Source organism: Macaca mulatta, chromosome 3 (genome assembly GCF_049350105.2).
Source record: "Macaca mulatta isolate MMU2019108-1 chromosome 3, T2T-MMU8v2.0, whole genome shotgun sequence".
NCBI lineage: Eukaryota > Metazoa > Chordata > Mammalia > Primates > Cercopithecidae > Macaca > Macaca mulatta.
Window position 1 is genome coordinate 39,912,864 of NC_133408.1, and position 20,109 is coordinate 39,932,972.

The window sequence follows — 20,109 nt, forward strand, 5'->3', positions numbered from 1 at the left end:
GTCACAGGCTCTGCCTGACGAGTGCCACTCACAGCTGCTGTCCACGCAGGGCCATGCTTGGGATCGGCCTTTTTCTTGTCAGTGCTACTTTGACTAATTGCCCGAGTCACTGCTGGAGTGACTTGCTATTTTTAGAAGCTAATTCAGGCTTCAGATGCCATCTAGGTAATGAGGAGAGAGTTCAGGAAAGCTGTATCTAAGCTCCAGCAAAGGCGGATTCTTCCATCCCAGCTGTCACTGCGTTTACACTGAGAGGAGCACACGGTCGTGGGCGTGGCTCAGGTGTCAGGGCTGCGCTGTTCCACGCACCCACAGCAGCAGCCTGGCGGGACCAGAACTCAGACACTCTCGGGCACAAATCAGCCTCTTGGGAGAGCTGCTTTGCCTGCAGAATTCTTTTGCTATTAAGCGATGGATGTCATTCTTTGAATGAGTGACAGTAATTCCCCACCTCAGGATGGGCTGCGGGGGAGATTCAGTTGGAAAAATAACCCATGAGGCTTTGTGCCTCTGGGGATCCTGATGCCCCACCCACATTTTCCTTCCCATGCCCAGGATTCTCTAAGACAAAGGGCAAGTCTTAAAGCCTTACGGCATCTTAAGTCTTAGATCGCAATTAGAGACCCACCCAGTACAGGTGGAACAGTGAAACCCTCAGAATTCTACACTGGCCCTTCAAGAAGGCAGTTGTGGGCTCTTTGGACCCTTGACGGGTTTCTGTCCTCCGTCCTTCCTAAGCACAAAGACGGGAATTCTTCCCATTGCCTGTTTCTCTCCCCATCTCGGCTTCTACACAATGCAAAGTGGCCCTCTAACTAGAGCCCGTATTCAGTTTTGAATACATCAACCAATTATTTTGGGAAGAAAAGAATCTGTCAAAAAACGAAGCATAGGTTGGAATGGTTTAATCAAGCCTATGTTTATTCAACAAAGTGCGCTTTTAAATTTCATCCGAGGTACTCAAGTGAAAATTTCCCAGTGGGTGTTAAACTTTCATGCACAGACTCTCATGTGGCTCCCAGTCTCAAGTCCACACCCCCACTTCATGTTTTTACTCTTGGCTGAGTCCCATGGAGGCCAGTTAGGGAATCCTGCAGGATCAGCCCTTGACCAGGACGGACGGACGGACGGACGGACAGACGACTGGCTGAGGAATACTGTGCTTATGTCATTCAGAGACAAGTATTTCTTGAGCGCCTGCTGTTTGGGCTCGGCCGGGTGCTGTTGATGGTGCAGTGGTGTAAGCCTAGCCCACAGTTCCTGCCCTCATGGAATTTGCAGCCTAGTGCGGACTGCAAGTGAAATAACCACGAGGTAACTGCAGGGAGAGACACCGGGTTGATTTCTATGAAGAGAGGACATGGGGTGCCCCGAGAGCCCCTGACAGAGGGAACTTTGCACTCCTAGAAACCAGGCGGCGTTTTCCTGAGGAAATGACATTTCCCTCTGGGTCAGAGCTGAGGAAGGTGCCTGTGTGTGTCCCGTGGCCGCTGAGACCCTGACCACACACCTGGGGCTGGAAAATAATACTCACTCTCCCACAGCTATGGAGGGCAGGAGCCATGGACTGAGACCAGAGTGTTTGCTCCAGGAGAGGCCCTCGTGGCCCATTCAGGTGCGCAGAGATGCGGGCCTTGCACGCCTTGTTCCCTGGCGCCGCCTCCTCCCATGTGGGTGTGCAGCATCCTGCTCCAGGGCCTTCAGCCTCTGCACCCCTCATCTGCCGATGCAGGTAGTGGCACTTAGGGCCCACCTGGGTTGTCCTCAGAATTCACCTTTATCACCGCATGAGGGAACAGTCCCAGGTTCCAGGGATTGGGACCGGGATTCCTTTGGGGGTCGCTCTGCCGCCCATCACTGTGCCTGAATGTGATGCACACAGCGGCCAGCATATCCAGAGGCCCCAGGAGGACCTGGGGTGGCTGGAGCTAGAGCGGGACCTGGTGTCAGAACCAGGCGGAGCAGGGAACCTCGAGAAAGGCTTGACGTGTACTTGAAGTGAGCAAAGAGTTTTCAATGGATCAGATGAATGTTTTTTATAGATAGCTCTCCAGTCTGTGTGAAAAGATTGGAGGGTGCCGGGGTGGGAGCTGAAGCCCAGGTAGAGGCTTTGCAGAGGCCCCGCGAGGTGGGGCCCAATAGCCACCCCCTCTCCTCCCCTTGGCTATTGGGAGCCATGGTGGACTCATAGCCTGTTTAAGATATTGTGAGTAATATCGTCTCCCCCTCTGGAAATAATGAACTCTTTCACAGACGGGTTTACACCTTCAGTGTATTGCTCAGGAAACAGTGATATAATTCTTAAACATCAAGAATCGATTGTAATAATTATCAATAATACTATTAATTAATATTTTACCATTAATATGGATAATTATTTAAAATAGATATTGGATGACAAAAATTAATTTTTAATAATTATATCATTTATTAATGTTACTAATTTTTAATATTATTGTTTTTTGCCAGCATCACTTAGTATTGATTTAAGTAAGATTAATTGTTGATATCATTATTTTATTAATAGTGTTAATATTATTAATACTCATCGTTAATATTCTGAATCAGTATTAATATTTAGTATCTTTGTCATTATTAATGTCGATGATTACTAATTTTTATTATATATATTAATAATAGGCTTGTTCCTCATATCCGGCAGGGAGAAGATGATATTACTCCCAATATTGCAGAAAGTGTACATTCCTCTATGATGTTTTTCCTAATAACCAGGGGGTAGAGGATGACATTATTGAAACTACCGCAGTGTGTGTACATCCTTTCGATCATCTTGTTCCTTCTATCTAGGGTACGAGAGGATGATATTACTCCCAATATCGCAAGGGGCGTGGACCTCCACTGTGATATTTTCCCTCACATCCAGCCGGGGAGAGGAAGATATTAGTAAAAGCCAGCAGGGAAGAGGAAGATATTACCCCCAATATCACAGGGGTGTACATCACCTTGTGATATTGTTCCTTATATCCTGGGATGGAGAAGATAATACTAGTGGCAATATCGCAGGGATTTTACACACCCACTGTGCTATTGTTCCAAACAACATGATATGACTCCTAGTATCACAGGGGGAGTACATCCTCCTGTGATATTGTTTCTTATATTCAAGGGGAGAGAATGATATTACTCCCAATATCGCAGGGTTTGCACACACCTCCTGCGATATTGTTCCTAATATCCCAAAGAGGAGAGCATAATATTACTCTCAATATCTCAGCAGGTGTACACCTCGTTTCTAATATTTTTCATAATATCCAAGATGGGAGAGGATGATAAGACTCCCAATATGCCAAGAAGTGTATAGCCGCCTGTGATATAGTTCCTAACATCCAGGTGGGGATAGCATGATATTACTGCCCATATCGCACGAGTGGTAAAACCCCTTCGATATTTAGCCTACGATCCTGTGGGGAGGGGATGATATTACTCCCAATATCGAAGAAGGTGTACACCCCCCTGAGACACTGCACCTAATATCCATGTTGGGTGACGATGACAATATACTCAATATCGCAAGGGATGTACACAAACCCTGGGATATTTTTCCTTATATCTAGAGTGGGAGAAGACACTATTACTCCCAATAACACAGGGACTGTGGCTGTATACCCCTCCTGTGATATTATTCTTAATATCCTAGGGAAGAGAGGATGATACTACACCCAATATCGCAGGGGGAGTACACCCACCCAGTGATGTTGTTCTTAATGTACTCCATCTCCCTCCACCAGGGATATCGTTTCTAATATCCAGGGGAAGAGAGGATAACATTATGCCCAATATTGCAGTGGAGTGTACACACCTTCCGTGATGTTGTTCCTAGTATCCAAAGGTAGAGACGATGATGTTACTGGCCATATCGCAGGGGGTGTACACCTTTATGTGATATCGTTTTTGACATTCAGTGGGGGAGAGGGTAACATGAATCCCAATATCGTTGAAGGTGTACAGACCCCTGTGATGTAGTTTCTAATGTACAGGGGTAAGACCAGAATATTGCTCTCAATATCACAGGGGGTGTAACCACCCTGCCCCCTGTATGTTGTTCTTAATATGCAGCAGTGTGGAGCCTGATAGTACTCCCAATATCCCAGAAGGTGCGCCCACACCTGTGATAGAGTTCCTAATATCCAGCGGGAAAGAGGCTGATTTTACTTTCGATATCGCAGTGGGTGTACACCGCCCCCAACCCCGGGGTATCGTTCCTAATATCCAGGCGGGAAGAATATGACATGGGTGATAATATCGAAGGGGGTGGACACCTCTTCTGTGATATGGTTCCTGATATCCAGGGGGTGAATGGATGATATTACTCCCAATAAAGTAGGAACCGTACAGCCACCCTGGGATTTTGTCCTTAATAACCACAGGGGAGAGATGATATTACTACCAACATTGCAAGGGGTGTACACACCTCCTGTGATATTGTTTCTTATATCCAGGAAAGGAGAAGATGGTATTACTAACAATATTGAAGAGATATACAACCCCCATGAGATATTGTTCTAAAGATACAGGTTGAAAGAGGATGAGACTCCATCCAATATAACAAGGGGTGTACACCCCACCTGTGATATGAATCGTAAAACCTAGAAGAAGAGAGAATGACATTGCTTCCAAAAACACACGGGGTGTACACCCACCTGTGATATTGTTTCTGTCATCTAAAGGAAGAGATGATGATACTACTCCCACTACCGGAGAAGGTACACACCCCCCTATGATATTGTTCCTCATAACTTGTGGGGGAGAGCATGATATTACTTCCAGTATGACAGTGGCTTGACACCCAGTCTGTGATATGGTTCTGCACACCAACTCTGTGCCCCTCGTTTCCCATGCATTCTCTCCACACTTTTGGAACCTCGTGGGAGGCTTTGTCTTTGGTTACAGATGAAGAGACGAAGGGTCTGAGAGGTTAAGCAAGTTTGTTACTGGAAAGCGGTTCCGATCCAGACCTCAAGAGAGGTTTCCTGGATCTCACAGAAGAAAGAATTCGGGGCGAGTCCATAAAGTGAAAGCAAGTTTATTAGGAAAGAAAAGGAATAAAAGAATGGCTACTCTGGCTGGGCGCAGCGGCTCACTCCTGTAATCCTATAACTTTGGGATGCCGAGGAAGGTGGATCACCTGAGGTGAGAAGTTCGAGACCAGCCTGGTCCAACATGGCAAAACCCTGTCCCCATTAAAATACAAAAAATTAACTGGTCGTGGTGGCAGGTGCCTGTAATCCCAGCTACTAGGAAGACTGAGGCAGGAAAATCGCTTGAACCCAAGAGGTGGAGGTTGTAGTGAGCCAAGATCATGTCACTGCATTCTAGTTCAGCCAACAGAGCAAGACTCCATCTAAAAAAAAAAAAAAAAAGAAAAAGAAAAGAAAGAATGGCTGCTCCATAGGCAGAGTGGCCCCAAAGGCTGCTGGTTGCCCATTTTCATGGTTATTTCTTGATCATATGCTAAACAAGTTTTGGACTATTCATGAGTGTTCCAGGAAAGGGGTGCGCAATTCACAGAACTGAGAGTTTCTGCCCTCCCTTCTGAGACCACGTAGGGTAACCTCCAGATGTTGCCATGGCATCTGTAAACTGTCGTGGCGCTGGTGGGAGTGTCTTGTAGCAGCTAATGCATTATATTTAGCATATAATAAGCCGTGAGGACAATCAGAGGTCACTCTTGTGGCCATCTTGGGTTTGGTGGGCTTTGGCCGACTTTACTGCAAACTGCTTTATCAGCAAGGTCTTTATGACCTGTATCTTGTGCCGACTTCCTATCTCATCCTGTGACTAAGAATGCCTAGCCTCCTGGGAATGCGGCCTAGTAAGTCTCAGCATCCCTTTACCCAGCCCCCATTCAAGATGGAGTCTCTCTGGTTCACCTGCCTCTGACAAGTTGGCCTGGGGAGAGTGTTCTCTAGTGTGGTTGTTGGAGCTGTTCCTAGAAGTAAGAGGTATTTTCAGTAGGAAACAGGTCTCTGTTAGCCCGGGGACTGGCACTCTGCCCCAGTATGTCGGCCTCATTTTAGTGGAGACAAAACTGGGGCTCAGAGACATCAACTCCCTCATCCCGAACCCCCAGACTGTCAGTGGTGGGCTGGGGTTTGAATGTGGGGCTTGAAGACCCATCATCTCCTCTGGTCCCCCAGTCTCTGCTGCCCAAGAGGAACAGGATCCCAGGATCCAGGCCCCTCATGGCACCAGTCAGGGTGGGTGGAGATGGGGAGGCAGAGTTCCAAAGCTCCCCAGACTCTGAGGCAGGTCGGGGACCAAGAACAACCCGGACCTGGGGGCCCCACCCCGAGAAGAATGGCTGCAGGCCCGGCCCAGTAGGCAGGAGGTCTGTGTCCTCAGTCAACGTGACGGCGCTTCCAGCTGCTCCAGCCAGGCCGTGCTGTCTTCACGTTTCCAATCATGCGGCCTCCTCTCCAATTCCCAAGCCCAACCCACAGAGACGGCGATCTGGGGTCTACATGAGGTTTGTCAGCAGCTCTGAGCTGCTGCTTCCTGCCAGCCCCGCGGCTGGTTCTGGAAAGCTCTCTGCTGCCCCCTGGTGGGGAGGCTCAGGGTAGGGCTCTGGCTGCAAGCATGGGGTCCCAGAACCTCTTGATTCTGTCACCTCTGCTGGGTGGAAAACCAACCCAGGACTGAACCAGCAGATGGGTGCCTGATTCCTTATTATCAGAGCTCCGCCCACTGGCAAGTCTCTCTCCGGACCTCAGTTTCCCCTTCCGTTAAACGAGGGGCTTGGGGGATACCAAGGTGGGGTAACTGCTTAGTGAGGATGGGAGGTTTCTTTTGGGGAGATGAATACATTTCGAAACTAGATGGCGAGAGTGGTTGCACAAGACTGTGAATGCACAAATGCCACCACATTAATTGCGTTGAAATAGTTAATTGCATGCGATGTGAAAGTCACCTCATTTAAAGTGTGTAAAAAAGGGGCCTGGGAGAGTGCAGTGTATGTGAGAATCACGTGGGACACCCATAGTCTCTGAACCTCGGTTTTCTTGCGTAAACTGGCAAAGAGACCGTGTGAGCCGTGTTCCCTGGGGCCAAGAGATTCCAAGAAGGAAAACCTGGGATTCCTGGGACTAGGATGAGGGCCAGGGGCCGGAAGGGGAGGGGCATGTGGGGATGGCTGGGGTCAGCCCAGATAAGGCTTTCAATACTGGGTAGCAGCGTCTACACAGGCGGAGATCCCTGCATCTCACTTCCTGCAAGGGCTGACCAGTGGCCAGAGGTGGGACTGGCCAGGCTCGGCCCAACCAAATCTGAGAGCAGAGGACACTGAGTGAGGGATCCCCTTCGCCACCCTCACTGGCCTGTGGCTCTCCTGACACCACAAGAGAGGTCCAGGAGCTGACTTTGGGTCCCAATGGGGGACACCATCCAGGCTACAGGCTGGCAGGGTGGTGTGGTGGTCAGTGTACTGGGCTCTGCGTCTCTGCCCCTACCTGCTGTGTGACGGTGGGCCAGACACCTAACCTCTCTGTGCCTCTATTTCTTCAATGGTGAACAGGGACACTAGCAGCCCCCACATCCGATCACAGTGGCCTGAAGGTTAAAGGCAACGGCGGCACGAGACGTACAGTAAGAGCTCTGAGCAGGGAGAGCAGGGAGCTGCCCAGGGAGTTCCACCACCATCTCCCGTCTGCCCGCCGAGGAAACCGAGGCTCATGGTGACCTGCCAGGTCTGTTGGACTCAGGGTCCTTCTCATCCCCAGGATCAGAGAGCTGTCACCAGGGAAGGAGCTGGCCCCTAGACACAGCCCAGGAAGCACACAGAGAAGGATGCCCTGGGGACTTCGGTATGTTATTGCAAAAAAAACATTTATTGCTATTTGAACCCTGTTTTCATGCCTCCATTTCCCAGAAAATGAGCCACGGAGACACCAGGAGAGGCAGGAGACCATCCTCCTTGCACAAAACCCATTCCCTTGGATGCTGTCCTCAGCGAGGGTGGCTGAGGGCCAACCGGGGGGCCCACCCGCAGAGTGGCAGAGGAGGTAGGTTGACCCTGCAGATGTTGAGCTCTGTGGTGAAGGTCCTGGCCTTCTGGTAGAAGAGGATAAACTTCTCACAGTCCAGGAGGAAGTTGTGGGAGATGGTGGCCGGCTGCGTGTAGGTCTTCAGCTGTGCCCTTCTTGTTGCCCAGGTCCATGGCGGCTGCCAGGGCCAGCTGGTAGTACCCGGCTGCATCAAACGGGTCCTGAAGGGGACAGGCCATGCTCAGCAAAAGGGGGACTCGGAGCCCGTCTTCCCAGAGGCCGTTCCTGTCTCCAGGTCATTCCACATGTCCAGCCAATGCTGGCTCACCCCATGAGCCCCGAAGCCTGTGACACTGCTGTGGTCTCAGCTGCAGGAGGTGGGGATGACCCTGACACCCCTGGAAGCCTTCCTGAGTGTCCCTATGCCCCACTCACCCCACGCCTCCTGCCCCAGTCCCACCCTCTCTGCAGGCAGTGGCTGCTTTCCCCATGGGCTGAGGTCAGGGCAGATCCTGCCTGCTCTGACAGTTCCATGCAGGACTCGTGGCTCCAAGCCACAGCAGGGGCACAGCGTTGAGTGACCCAGGCTCCCCTCTGGCCCCTGTCCATGCTGACCATTTCCAGGCCCTCCACGGGACAGGCCAGGTACAAAACCATCTCACAGGTGTCCTCCCTGGCAATGTTCCCTGAAATATTGATGGAGTGTGACTCCCCAGACATCCACTCCTGTTTTCAATGCATCTTTGGCTCAAACTCACCATCCCTGGGTTGGGATGCCGTCTCCCAGACCTACTCCTTGACCCTCCCATCCCCCACCCGGCACCTCTTCCACATGGGGGTCACCCAAGGGACCTCTCTAAGACCCATGCCTGGCCTGTTCCTCTTTGCCATCTCAAGATGGCTCCCAGGGCCAATGAGAAAGTCCAAGACGCAGCAGTCCATTCCCTCACTGCCCCACCCCACACACAGAGCAGGGGCGTGAGAAGGTCCCGAGTCACCGCCACTGCTCATCCAATGGCCCCCGCCCAGCCGAACACTGGACTCTGTGCTGGGTGTGTGGCTGAGCCTAACGTCCTTGATCCCAGTCTGAGGGACCTGGGAGTGAACACTGACCACACAGGGTGGCCCGGGCTGTGGCAGAGGGAAGCCCAGGAGACCCCAGACTCAGCCAGGGATGGAAGGCAAAGGCTTCCTGAAGGGGTGGGGGCTTCCCAACTAAACAGGAAGGAGCCAGCCAAAGCATATGTCTCTGCGTGTGCTTGTGTGTGTGCCTGTGCGTGTTTGTGTGCCTGTGTGTGTGCACGTGTCTGTGTGTGGGCGCCTGTGTGTGCATGTGCATTTGCGTGTGCATTTCCATGTGCCTGTAGTGTGTGAAGCAGCTAATGAGCAGCAGGCTGAGCCAGGACACATCTAATCCACCCTATTCCAGGGCTCACTCTCACGTGTAGACTAAAGGGGACCCCATTTTAGAGGCAATCGGCAAAGATGCCCATTTACCTCTGCTTCTCTGCCAGCCTTCCAGGCCCCATGCAGCCCGGCTTTTTCTCCCACTCCTCTGGGCCCTGGGTCCAGGGTCTCCTATACAAGGAGGAGGGTGTAGCCTTGGAAAGACAGCCGCCCTTGGGGAATTCTGAGGGGGCCTCCCTGTGGGAAGCTGGCCTGCGCTGACAGCATAGTCACGATGAGGCCCAGAGGGCTGTGCATGGGAAGGAGGTGAAGGAAGGTTGTGCATGGGAAGGAGGTGAAGGAGGCCTCTGCCCCTCGACCTCAACCGTGGACTTTGGCCTCTCAGGTACTACTTGGCCCTTTCCTTTCTCCTGGACAGGGGGAGTGGGCGGCAGGCTTGACCAAGTGAGATAAAGGCCTCTTCTGGGAGGTCGGTCCCCTTGGGTCCCAGGAGAGACCCTGGGCAGTGAGCAGTGTCCCTCTGGGTCTGACACTTGGCACCTCCCTGTCTGGCTGGGACTTGGGAGGCCACAGGGACCACTTCTGATCACCAGGTGTCGCCAGCACTGGGCAAGGGCCTCCCGGGCAGCCCCAAGCCTGCGGTGGGGGATACAGGGCGGGGTCTTAGGGCTGCCCCAGCTCCTCATGTTGTTCTAAGGCCCCCAAGATTTTGGCCCCTGGACTGGAGTGCCCTGGCCTCTCAGCCCCTAAGGAGCACTGACGAGGTGCCGGTGCGATGCTGAGGAGGGGTGGTGCCTGCTGGGCAGAGGGGTGGAGACACCCCAGGTCTGAGTCTGCCAGTCCCAGCTCTCTACCCCTGCAGGGCTGGGGGCAGAGGGAGCACAGCACCTCCCCTCAAGACAGACCCGACCCAGCAAGGTCTCAGCCTGGCTGGCTGGGCCCCCCGCCCCACTACACCTGCCCTAAGCTGGGGTTTCCCTGTCTGTGAACCCAATGGTAAGACACTGGGGTCCCACCCAGCCCTTCCTGGGTGGTGTGAAGATTCAAAGTGTCTCGGGACTCCAGGAAGGAGTTACTCAGTGCAGGCTGGCACCCTGGGCAGGCTTCCTAGAGGAGGCGCCAGGATTTGGGTTGGATCTTGCAACGTGGATTCAATGTGAGGATGATGCCGTCCTCTGAAATGTCCTTCTCCCGACCCTGTTTTCTTTGTTAAATGCAACTTGACACTTGACTGTCAAGATTCAGTTTGGTGTCACCTCCTCCAGGAGGGCCGCCCTGACTACAATCCTCCTTCTTTACCCAGAGGCCACCATTGTCCACTCATGTGTCAGCCTCCCTGGCTGAGACTGAGTTCTTGAGGGTGGGGCCTGGCAATCTTGGGAGCTTGGTTGTATCTGCTAAACTTGCCGGCTCCTCCAGCTGGGTGCAGAGCTCCAGGGAGGCCACTGGGCCATTCCTAAGGAAGGCTGGAACCCAGGCCTCTGGGGTGTGGGTGGAGATCCCACTCCAAGGGGTCTGGGAACACCCCGTGCCCTACCCCTGCCACCCACCTTCAGGTCATAGAAGATGATGTCACCGAGAACCGATACATGTTCACGTAGTAGACGGTCTCCTCGTCGAACTCCAGCGGTGAGTTGCAGAGCTACAGGGCCTTGAGGTAGAAGTGCTCCACCAGCTTGCCATGGCCCAGCCGGTGGTGCAGGGCGGCCAGCCGTGGTAGGCCATGCGCTCGTTCACTGGTCCCCTGGGTGCAGGCCAAAGGTGCAGGTGTGAGGACGTGGCTCCCTGGGGCAGGGAGGGCTCAGGCCCCTCAGGAGCAGGTATGCAGACCCCGGGCTGCATGCCTGGCTTGCCTCCAGGCACCTGTGGTCACCTGGGCAGCTCTGGCCAGTCCCTTCCAGGTTCCCAGACTCACTTTCCCTTGTGCAAAGCAGAACTAATAAGGCCTGCCCCTGTCTACTGTGAGGCTTTGGAAAGTCGGACTTGGATGGCCCAGTTCTGTGTCTACACAGAGCCACCTGCCTTTGCTCACTGGTTTTAACCAGGAGAACCCAAAATGCAGTCCAGGTGCTCCTGGGCTCCCCGGCTCCAGGCAACCCACAGACGAGACATCCGACTCCTCCTGGGTGTGGCACGATCAGAGCCCCCTACCTTGGGGAGTCAGCTGCACACCTACTGTGTAATGGGCCACGGGGCACAAGGCGCTGGGGCATGTGGCCTGCCTAGGGTTCCCTGTCTCTGGAGGGGGACAGATGACCCTGGCACAGCACCAGGGGATGCCCGACCTTAAGGGGCAGACTGCTGGAAGGGGAACTGGGATTTTATCAGCCAGAGAGCTGTGTGGTTGATGATGGTGGGAAGGGCACAAGAGAAAGGGAATGTGCCACTCAGCCTGGCACAGGGACCAATGAGATGCCTGGCATGTCTGGAAGGCAGAGGGCACACTGGGCGGCCCTTGTGGTCAGCAGCAGGAACAGGCAGAGGAAGCAGAGCTCAGGCAGGCAGGGAGCTCTGCACTGCGTGAGAGACCTTGGTCTGTGCCCCACAGCCGGACGGGGAAGCCCGTTGGGCAGATCTGCCTGCCTGGACAGGAGACCAGGAAAATCCAGCAGCTGTTTCAGCTCCTGGCCTGCAGACCTGGAGGCTGGGCTCTGGCAAAGTGTGGGTCCTGGCAGGGTGGGGGCTCAGGGGACTTACCCAGAGTGATGCTGAGTGCTAGGGCCATGTAGGCAAACTCCAAGCCCTCCTGGGGCTTCTCCAGTGTGGCCAGGAGTGCCACCAGCTTGTTGCACAGCTGAAGCTGCAGCTCCACCTTGCGGTTGCCCGTAGTCACTCCAGGGGCAGGGCCTGGTCCTACCACACAGGCAGGTGGGGTCAGGTTTCCCACAGCACCCACCTTGCCCAGCGCCCTCCTCAGAGCTCAAACATGTACTTGGAGCTTCCCATGCCCCAGCTACCCCTGCACCTCGACACAGCTCTGTGCTCTGGGATAACACACAGTTCAGACACCAAGTTGGGGGCTGAAGAGTCACCTGAGGCCCATCCAGCTACACCTGACAGCCTCAGACCAGCCTCTCCCACCTGGGCACCGGGGGTCTGACTGGGGGGAGCCAGCACTCCTCTCTGCTCTAAAAACACCACATTTATCTGTGCCCAGGGCTGAGCAACACTGTGAGCTCAGAGGAAGGGAGAAGCCGTCCCACTTCGGGGTACATGCAGACCTGGGTCTCCCACTGATGCTGTGTGTCCTTTGACATGTCCCTGTGCCTCTCTGAGCCTCAGTTTCCTCATCTGGAAGATGGGGACAGGACTTCTCACTCATGGTTGCTTGAGGTCATCAGGTACAAGGGTAGAACCATTGTCACGTCCAGGCCCCGAGCGTTTGTCTCGGGCAGGGGCATGGTCAATATCATTCCCGGTGAGACCACTTGGAAACTCATCATGTGCATGGGTGGCCCTGCCTCCAGGTGGGAGACCTCTACCGTGCCACACCTGTACCTCAGCCTCCAGGTGCCCCACTGAGGCCCACCCACATCAGCCCACAGGCCAGCTCACCCGGTAGAAGGACATGCCTTCCTCCCGCTCCCAGGCCCCATTGAAGAAGATGTCTCCAGCTGCCTCAAACAGCTCCAGCCCCAGGTTGGGGTCGCCTGTGTACAGGTCCACATTCTGTGCCACCTGAAAGGAGAAGTTCCCTCAAGACCCACACCTAGTGAGGTGGCCACGCGCACCTTTGCCAGCCTCCTTCCTCTCACACACTACAGGTACACCTGAGCATTTTTCAGACCCTGTGCATGAGGGCTGCCCCCACCACTGGCATGAGGACAATGAACTGATGCACCTGAGTGACAGGAGGTGACAGAGCAGCTGCAGCCCAGGAGCCCGATACCTGTGAATCCTACCACCAGGGCTAGCCCTAGCCCACTCCCCCTGCACTCAAACCAGTCTCCGTGGCCCCCAGATTGCTAGGAGCCCAGCCCCTGGCTCCTTTCTGCGTTGCCACATCCCTGTCACATCCGCAGTGTTTGTGGGTGGGCCTGGTCCCCTCTTGGCCATGAGCTCTTGATCCTTCTCCTCAGCTCAAGGAGGTATACAGCAGGTGCTCAATAATGAAAACTTCACCAGGCTCGTGGGCTTCACAATTTGTTCCAGATCACACTGTGTTTGGGAAAGCCTCTGAAAACAGTCACTATGATAGATTCATTTTGTAAGGAGATGTGCCACGTGTCGCTTGGAGCAAGTTCTGTGTGTTAACTGAGTGGTCGCATTATTTGAGCATGTGCTGTATACCAGCAGATGCTGTGCACTGTGAGGGGCCACGCCTCTGCCCTCAGGGAAAAGATGCTGGCCACTGGGGGAGGATGTGAGGGAACCAGTTGGAGGGAGGGAAAAGGCACACAACAGGTGCTCAGCAGTGGTTTAGGAATGAGTGGATGGATGAATGAATGGATGAGAAGATGTAGACACATGGATGGATGGATGGGCGTGTGGCTAGATTAATGCTTGGATGCATGGATGGATGGATGGATGGAATGATGTGTGTATGTCTGTATGTATGTATGGGTGGGTAGATAATGTATGGATGGGTGGAGGGTAGATGATGTATGTACATGTGGATGGATAGATGGTGGATAGACGAATGTATAGATAAACAAATGGACAGATAGATGAATGGAGGGATGGATTAATAGGTAGATAGGTGGGTGGATGGATGATGGAAGAATGGATGGATGAACAGGTGGATGGATGGATGATGGAAGCATGGATAGATGATGGATAAATAGATATGTGGATGGATGATGGATGGATGGAAGGATGAACGGACAGATGGATGGAACAACAGGTGAATGGATAGATAAAAGGATGGATAAATGATGGTTGCAGGGATGGACGGATGGATGAATGGACAGATGGATGGATGATGGATGGATGGAAAGATGAACAGATGGATGGATGAATGGACAGGTGGATGGATGGAAGGATGAACAGGTGGATGGATGGAAGGATAGATGAACAGGTGAATGGATAGTTGATGGAAGGATGAATGGACGGATGGATGGATGAACAGGTGAATGGATGGATGATAAATGGATGAAGGATGGATGATGGATGGAAGGATGAACAGATGAATGGATGGATAAATGGATGGAAGGATGAACAGGAGATGAGTGGATGGATGGATGGATATATGGTTGAATGGATGGATGGATGAAGGATGGATGGATGGAAGGATGAACAGGTGAATGGATGGATGATGGAAGGATGGACAGATGGATGGAACAACAGGTGAATGGATGGATAAAAGGATGGACAAATGGTGGATGGAGGGATGGACAGATGGATGGATGATGGATGGAAAGATAAACAGATGAATGGATAAATGGACAGATGGATGAATGGTGGATGGATGAATGGTGGATGGATGGAAGGATAGAAAGATGAACAGGTGAATGGATGGTTGATGGAAGGATGAATGGACGGATGGATGGACGAACAGGTGAATGGATGAATGATAAAAGGATGGATGATGGATGGATGGAAGGATGAACAGGAGATGAGTGGATGGATGGATGGATATATGGTTGAATGGATGGATGGATGGATGGATGGAAGGATGAACAGGTGAATGGATGGATGATGGAAGGATGGATGGATGAATGGATGAACAGGTGGATGGATGGTCGCTGAATGAACGGATGATAAAGGAATGAATGAATGATGGATGCACGGATGGATGGATGAATGGAAGGATGAACAGGTGAATGGATGGATGATAGAAGGATGGATGGATGGAAGGATGAGCAGGCGAGTGGATGAATGATGGAAAGATGGATGGATGATGGATGGATGGAAGAATGAACAGGTGAATGGATGATGGAAGGATGGAAGAATGGATGGAGGGATGGATGAACAGATGAATGGATGGATGATAAAAGGATGGATGATGAATGAATGGATGGATGGACGGACAGGTGAATGGATGGATCATGGATGGATGGAAGATGGTTGGATGGATAACGGAAAGATGGAAGGATGGACGGATGGACGGACCAAGAGGTGAACAGAAGAATGATGGATGGATGATGGAAAGATGGAAGGATGGATGGATGGATGGATGGACGAACAGGTGAATAGATGGATGGAGAGGTGAATGAATGGATGGTTGCATGGAAAGATGAACAGGTGAATGGATGGATGATGGAAGGATGGATGGATGGATGGAAGGACCCACAGGTGTATGGGAAGATGATGGATAGATGATGGATTGATGGATAGAAGGATGAGCAGGTAAACAGATAGATGATGGAAGGATGAATGGATGGGTGGATGGACAGAGAGTGAACAGCACAGGGGTCCTCCTGCATCCCTTGTCACTCACCTGGATGTACAGGTCCACCAGCTCGCTCTGCCGCAGGATGTAATAGATCTTCCCTGCTTGCAGCCAGGCATGCGCCGCCTCCTCTTTCCTCTGGAGGTCAATGAAAATCTCCAGACTTCGTTTGGTGTAGTCCAGAGCGGATTTGTAGGCCCTGGAATCAGACGCAGGTGTCAGAACAAGGGCTCTCATCCTCCTGGAACCAGTCTGCCTCCTCCCGTGGGTCTGGCGACAGATGAACTGGAATGTGCAGATTGGGAACAGCCCTCTTGTGTGTGCAGTGTTCTGCCCTTCCCAGGCTGCTGGGAGGGCCAGGGTGAACACACAAGGCATGGAAAAGATGAAGGACATCCTTCTGAGGGAATCAAGCATCATGCTGCCCTGTGGCAGGAGGAGTGTGCTAGTCCATCTCCCCTGCCTCCCAGACATGGCCTGTGTCTTCTCCAGATGCACCAGGAGCCGTTAGTGTTCAGAGGCTATCTGGGCCGATGATTCTCAAGGTGTGCAGGCATCACAGTCACCCGGAGGCCTGTCCTTATAGCTTGCTGGCCCTGCCCCCAGAGCTTCCGGCTCCACAGGCCTGGGGCAGGCCCTAGAACTCCCACTTGCCACAAACTCCTAGGTGACATGGATGCTGCTCTACTGGTCCAGGGACTACACTTTGAGAAGCATAGCTCTAGCACACTGGCCCATTTCCTTCTGTGAACCTGAGGCCAAGACTGGAGCCAGTCTCCCAGGTCCCCATGGAATCTGGCTCCTTCCCTGCTCTCTCAGTAAGTCCAACACTCGAGGGGGTGTGACTGCAGCAATGTCACTGGGCCCTATGGGTGGGGTGGCCAGGGCCATGGTTATCCCACCACGTCAGGATGCTTGGGGGAAGGGGAGTAGGCCACATATGGGACGTGAGACCTTGAAACCCTGCCCCAGGGAAGGAGGTGACACAACTGGCTTTGTCTTCTGTGGGAGAGAAGCCACAGGTGGCTGCTGTGGTCACATTTAAGGGGACAGATGAAGGCCAGCAGTGAAGATTCAGGGCAGGCAAAGATCAGATGACAAAAGCCACCATAATAGGAAGAACAGCCCAGAGTGCATGTACTGCCTCTGCTGGGGTTGAGATGACCTTTGACCCAACAAGGGAGGCTCAAGCTGGGACTCACGGGCCAGCAGCAGCCCTGGGACGACCCCAGGCCCACCAGCTCAAAGCATCTGATGCCAAAGAACCAAATGATCAAAAGGAGAGGGGCTGATGGCGCCCTGAGCCAGCTTCCCTGTGCCCCCCTCCCTGCCCTGCCCGCCCCCACCTCCACCACTGCAAAGCCAGCCCTTACCACTCCGTGCCCAGGGACAGGTAGAGTTGACTGATGGCCTCCAGGATCTGCCCCTCCAGCACCTTGTCGGCCACTTTGTGGGTCAGGAAGAGCTGGAGCTTGTGGTAGATGACACACTGGGCCTTCCTGGGCATGATGACGCTGTAGAAGTAGCACAGCCACTGGACGGCCCGCAGCTGGCCTGGGCAGAAGACAAAATGGAAGATGTTAGTCTCCCAGCATTGAAGCGAGGCTGGCTGTTCTCGGAGGCCCCTGCGCCATGCTTGCCTCTTTCACCTCTGTGAGCCTGGGTCCCATAGGCAGGGAGCCTGAGCGCAGACAGGCCATGCACCTGTGCAAGGGCAGATGCCAAGCACACCGTGACATGGGCACAGCTTGGTACAGATGCTCATGGTACAGGCCGGCCTTCTTTACAACTCCCAGGGCTGAGATCCTGGCCAGGCTCGGCCCCTGCACCAGGCCATCTATTTCTGCTTCACAAAGTCCCTCTGGTCAGGACCAGGGCCGCCTTCAGCCTGAGCTGATGAAGCCAGGGGCACAAGTAGCCCCTGTCACAGATGGAACTCGCAGAGAGCAAAGCCAAGCGTCATGTCTGCCACACACGGCACCATGTTGGGGGAATGGGGTTCAAAGCCGGCCCCTGGCGTTCCCACACATGCTTCTCTCATGCAACCAGGCTCCCAAGCCACAGGCTTACTGGCCTCTCCCAAAGCCAGGGCGCTGGGAACAGTGGAAAGCTTCTGATTTTCTAGTGTGAGAAACGTTCCGGAGATTAATACAGGAAACCAGGTACGCCGAATGGACATCTGTCACACACGCCACCCAACAACAGCTGAATACACAGTCCTCTCGAGCACCCATGGGACATTCCCCATGACAGACCATGTGCCAGGTCACAAAATGAGCCTCAGTGAATGGAGAAGGACTAAGACCAAAGCAGAGGTGTTCTTCAGCTGTACTGGCACGAACACTCGAAATCGACAGTGAAGGAAATGTGGGAAATTCAAAAATATGTGGAAATTACACACTCCTGAACAACCAGTGAGTCAAAGAGACAATCAGGGAAACCGAAAACTAATTTGAGAAGAATGCAAACAAATGCACAGCCCGGGCCAGCGCGGTGGCTCACGCCTCTCATCCCAGCACTGTGGGAGTTGAGGCGGGAGGATCGCTTGAGTCCAGGAGTTTGAGATCAGCCTGGGAAACATGGTGAAATCCTGTCTCTACAAAAAAAAAAAAAAAAAAAAATTAGGCGGGGGGGGGGGGGTGGTGCACAAACATCTGTAATTCCAGCTACTCGGGAGGCTGAGGCATGAGAATGGCTTGAATCTGGGTAAAAGTTGCAGTGAGCCAAGATTGCACCACTGCACCCCAGCCTGGGCAATAGAGCAAAACTCTGTCTTAAAAACAAAAAAAAAAAAAAAAGCACAGCGTATCAAAAATTCCAAGATGCAGCTAAGGCAGTGCTGAAAGGGAAATTTATAACTGCAAATGTCTACATTCAAAGAAAGAAGAAAAATCTCAAATCAAAAACCTAACCTTCCGCCTTGAGAAACTAGAAAAAGAACTAAACGCAAAGTGAATAAAAGGAAGAAAATAATAAACGTGAGAGTGGAGATGGGAAGTAAAAATACAGAGAATGGAAAAACAAGACATAATCAACAGAACCGAAGGTGGGTTTTTTGAAAATAATAACAAAATTGACAAATATTTCACCAGACTAACCAAGAAAAGAAAGATGGGACACAAATGACTAAAATCAGAGACTGAGCACCATGGCTCACGCCTGTCATCCCAGCACTTTGTGAGGCGGAAGTGGAAGGATCGCTGAGGCCAGCATTGAAGACCAGCCTGTGGGAACATGATGAGACCCCATCTTTCATAAAAATAAATAAATAAATAATTAAAAGCCCAAGTTTCTAAAATCAGAAATGAAAGAGGAAACATTATTGCCGACCTGACAGAAATAAAAGGATTCCATGAAAACACCACGAACAATTGTACACCAAGAAATCAGACCATCCAGACACAACAGCCACACTCCTAGAAGGACACAAACTACCGAAAGTGACTCAAAAATGACCCCAAGTAAGCATGTGGGGTATCAGCGCCGCCCTCGGTCTCCTCGACCGTTCAGCGCAGGGTGGGGAGACAGGGAAGCATGATCCCCGTTCCCTGGCCTGCATTTCCAAGTCTGAATCCTCCAGCACCCCGGGGAGGGCCTCGTAGGAGGAGGTGTCACAGGCTGTTGTGCCAGGAGCAACCGGAGGCTGCAGTGGGGGCTGGGGCGCTGGGTTCCTGGAGGGTCTCCTTCCAGTCAGAGAATGCCCCTGGGGAAGAAGCCTGGGTCAGAACCCCCCACCCCTCCTTGGGCAGATATGTGGGACCAGGGCCCCTTCACACGGTCCTTTCCAAAATCTCATCCCTCCTAGGGCCAGGAGTGGGTGCCAGGCCTGTGCTGGGAAATGGGCAGGTTTGGTCACAGCCCTTGGGGCTCTGGTCCAGGCCACAGGAGGCACCTCTGAGTGGTCTCACTATGCCATGACAAAGCGCTGCAAGGCAGAGGGGACTCAACAGTATCCCTCGACTCAGCCATTTCCCTGGACTCAACTTCCTCATCTATCCCCTGTGGCCTAGATTTTGGACAGCCCTGCCCACCTGCTGTCCGTTCACTGCTCAGTCTGCAGTGACTGTTCGATAGCACCCCATGGCTCCCCAGTGCTCTTGGGGAAAAGGCCAAGCCACAGCCTGAGGCCCCAGGCCCTGCTTAGCTCTCCAGAAGAGCTGCTCACCATCCAGCACCCAAATCACCCACTCCCAACTCTGCACCTCCCTGCATAAACCCTGCTCACTCACCCCCGCTCATACTCCCACTCACTCACCCCACTCACTCATCCCCGCTCACACCCCACTCACACTCCTGTTCACTCACACCCCATTCACTCACCCCCACTCACACCCCACTCATCCCCGCTCACACTCTCATTCACTCACCCCA

General features: G+C 52.9%; 1 protein-coding gene across 2 annotated transcripts; it reads right to left on the bottom strand.

The window, feature by feature from the left end:
• Positions 1–11,009: 11,009 nt before the first annotated feature.
• LOC114675908 (SH3 domain and tetratricopeptide repeat-containing protein 1-like) lies at positions 11,010–17,592 on the bottom strand. Of its 2 annotated transcripts, XR_013415866.1 has the most exons (4): positions 17,112–17,592; positions 15,787–15,937; positions 12,105–13,085; positions 11,010–11,151 (listed from the first exon to the last, which is right to left on the bottom strand). XR_013415866.1 is itself a non-coding variant. In XM_077997967.1 (3 exons), exons 1-3 carry the CDS (start codon positions 17,243–17,245, stop codon positions 12,942–12,944), a joined length of 429 nt encoding a protein of 142 aa, XP_077854093.1. In that variant the 5' UTR covers positions 17,246–17,592; the 3' UTR covers positions 11,704–12,941. The 2 variants fall into 2 exon arrangements, 1 of the variants encoding a protein (XP_077854093.1); XM_077997967.1 differs by lacking the exon at positions 11,010–11,151 and having other exon boundaries at positions 11,704–13,085.
• Positions 17,593–20,109: the final 2,517 nt, after the last annotated feature.